At 36.2% G+C, this 3,596-nt stretch overlaps 1 protein-coding gene across 1 annotated transcript in view; it reads left to right on the plus strand.

The window, feature by feature from the left end:
• The window catches only part of LOC105819762 (neurexin-3-like), a 186,546-nt gene that overhangs the window by 148,973 nt on the left and 33,977 nt on the right, over positions 1-3,596 (plus strand). The window contains exon 4 of the mRNA XM_012656062.1: positions 2,422-2,541. Within this exon, the coding sequence (XP_012511516.1) occupies positions 2,422-2,541 (120 nt within the window). The remainder of the gene's footprint in view (positions 1-2,421; positions 2,542-3,596) is intronic.

Here is a 3,596-nt window from a genome sequence, read left to right on the forward strand (position 1 = left end):
GACCACTGTGAACATCTCAAGGATACCATGAGAGCTGAAGTATCTGCAGAATGTTAGCATCATTTAAATACATTGCACTGAGACAAAGCTTATTTTACATCTCTGTAGCTAATGTGACACTGATGAAGCAATGTTCCAAAACTATCGACTGTGTGTTAGTCATTCTCCCTCTTATCATGTCCCCAATCATAAAAATTAAGTGATGTACAAAAATTGCCTAAAGAACAGATGTTACCTTATAGGAAATGTTTTAAATAGCCTATATTTGTAACAGTTCTGCCTCTACAGCCAAAATTCTCCGCATCTTTCTTTGCTTTCTTCTTCCTTATTGAAGCATTTGCATGTAGAATAAAGAAGATAAAAACATAAAAAAACAAAGGCAGATTTGTTTTTTCTGAGAACATCTGTTCTTGTTATAAAGTATCCACATGAGTTGGTCCATTTTCTTTCAATGCCCTCACGATTTGCTGTTGAAAAGGCAACTGTTACATCAATCTTAGACCTGAATTTAATGAGATAATGAGGAGTGCTATCTAATATGTCGAAATGTAGGAAAAATCTGGTTATAATGTATATATTTTCCATAATATCGAGACAAGCATACTCAAAAAGTAAGAGAAGTTGAGATTGAATAGAAATAGTTTATTACAGAATTACTTTTTTTCTAAGATTCATTGATCTTATGACATCATTATCCAATTTTGGATACATTTGGTCCACTTTAAGTTTTCCTAAATTTTCAGGATTCTTGTCAATTTGGATTGCACTTGGGCTTTGGGTGCATTCTGAAAATTTTAAAATATAAATTATTTGCTGTATATATTGTAATTAAAACAAATGTTTTCACTTTGAAAGTCTGTTTATTTTTCAAGAGAATTCCCCAAACTTCAACTACTACCATAACTCTACTAATCAGTAAAAAATAGGAATACTAATTACTCAGAATTAATAGGTGAAATTTAAAATTAACTGGAGATTTCTAGCCAGATGCTGCTATTTTTTTTCCTTTCCTAAGCAGTATAAAAGTCTTCAGTTTTGGAGGCAGAGGAGGGAGGAGAGTGGCTAGTGAGAGTCGTATAGTGAAGCTTTCAAAATTACTTAGATAAAGATGTATTTATTTTAAATAATGGTTACTATGTAGACATTGATTATTCAAGCACTCATTAAAGTATCTACTGTATACCTGGCCCTGTGCTCGGTATATGTTGGAGCCAAGTATATGGTTTTCTGAAATATTTCACATGCCTTATATCTATATGGATATATTGGCCACTTACATATTTCACCTTTTCTTCAAATCATTTTCAGGGATGGGGCTTTCCACATATTGATCAACTAATCCAGAAATATTTAATCAGCATCTTTCTGCATGATCTTAGCTATCCACATGCAAAGGGCCAACTTTTTCCTCTGGTTCTATGCAGTCTTCCTTGTCTTTTAAATCTGCATCTCAGTTCGATAGTGAGATGCAGAGTTACATTCTAAAGTAACATGACATTTTCTCCCCTTGTTACCTGATTGTTCTAATGCTTCAGTGTCTATCTTGCCATCATTTGTCTCTAAATACCATAAACGCTTGTTGCCCCTGAGTCTTCATAGGGTCCACTTGAACTTCAGTTTGAGCCTCTTGACCTGGATCTCTTGAGATAACTTGGTTTATTCCTCTGTTTAGTGTCACTTTCTACTAAACATTCTTCTGACCTAAAAGCTTCAATTTTGTAATTTTACATTATTTCATTTTTTAGGTCTTTGGATCCTTTTGGAGGATGATGAACAATAGAATGAGTCTGGGGCCCCTCACATTCCCTTCAGGAGCATTATTTATGATGGGATTTAGGTTTAAACCTTGATGTTATTACTATTATGATGTTTACTTTTGATATTTCTGTGGTCACTGACATCTGATAAGACCAGGGGTTAATAGAAATGTCAAGTTAAGGCAGCATATGTTGCAGAGTTCTTTTCTCATCCAATTTGTGAATACTCTCTAAAAGCCAGACTGGTGTATTATGCCTAAATGACCAAATGATTCTAAAGAAAAAAAATGATGATAAAATTCCTGTATCTTCAAGAAATTCATCTGAATACTAAGACTTTGAGAAATAAATGACCATTAACTACTATTTCCTGTAAATGTTTTCTTATTGCCATTGGCATTTTAAAATCTTGTATCTAAGATAAAGAAAGGCATTTATTTCTTTCATTACTGAGTCACTGTCCTTTATGTTTGAACTGAGACGTGTGCATTTGGGGATGATTATGGAGGACCCTGCTGATCAGTGAAACTAGGATGGGCTTTCGTAGGGACATAATTTCTTGAAGGCAACTGGGTCATATGCACCAGTGTGGCTTTGACAACCCTGATGCATGAGCCCTACTTTGAGAATTGATTCTAACTTTGGCACTCACCACCATCCTTAGGCAAAGGACCTGAGACCCTGTATGCAGGGCAGAAGCTCAACGACAACGAGTGGCACACCGTTCGGGTGGTGCGGAGAGGAAAGAGCCTTAAGTTGACCGTGGACGATGATGTGGCGGAGGGTGAGTGTAACTATGGTGAAATTCATCTCTTTAGTTTCATATCCCTCTTTGTCATTCAGTGAGCAGTTTTTTTTTTTCAGAACCTTTTATCTTTCTCAATAGAAGTTACAAATCATTTTTTCTGTTGACAAACTCAGGCAAGGCTAAGAGGGTCTTCCTCTGTATTTTATAATCCCTTTTCATCAATCTATATTATGAAACTTGCCCACTACTATAATTATATATTTATGGGTCTCTGTCCTTAGGCATAAAGTCCATGTCTAGAGGACAGATGTAGGGTTCTACAGATCCTTCTATTATTTAATCATTCAAAATCACTTATCAGTCATCCTCCCATATGCCAGTTCCTTTTATCAGTGAATGAGTCAAGCCAGAAATTCAGAACATCACAGGTAAAAATAAGTACCTAGAAGAGTGTGTGATACTTAGAAGGTGCTGAATAATGTTTAGTTTAATTAATTATGTATTTAATCATCATTCATCCAGTACCTATTTGGTGACAAGCACTGTTTGGGATGGCACTGGGAATACGGCGGTGAACAAACACAAATCCTCAGCCCGGTGTTGTCTACCCCATTTAGAAGGGCAGCGTGTAAATGAATGAATCCATACCTACATGAAGGAACATTCAGAGCTCCACACAAGTAATAAGAATTTCCTAAGAACCTGTTATATGTCAGCAGCATGCTAGAATTGTAGAAGATAAAAAGGAAACACACGAGATTACCTGTTTCTTCAAACAATGAACCAATCAAGTGGATTAGGTGGGACTCTGGTATTTGAAAATAGGACAAGAATATATAATGAGATTGTAATTTGGGTGGATGAGATTATAATTTGTCAATTATGGGAGAAAATAACCAATTTGGGCTGGGGTAATCAGGAGTGGTTTACGCAGGTAGATCTCCAGCCAGAATTCGATGGGTGTGTAATTGATGAGGTCTAGTGTGGAAGAGAGAATGACCTCCAAGTGCTGTTTTACATGCCACGCCCTCTCAGTCTTCACTCTCTAATGCTCTGGAGCAGTACACGTCTGTGAAGCAGAATTCTGTTCA

The sequence above is a fragment of the Propithecus coquereli genome, unplaced genomic scaffold (genome assembly GCF_000956105.1).
Source record: "Propithecus coquereli isolate 6110/MARCELLA unplaced genomic scaffold, Pcoq_1.0 Scaffold5, whole genome shotgun sequence".
Taxonomy (NCBI): domain Eukaryota; kingdom Metazoa; phylum Chordata; class Mammalia; order Primates; family Indriidae; genus Propithecus; species Propithecus coquereli.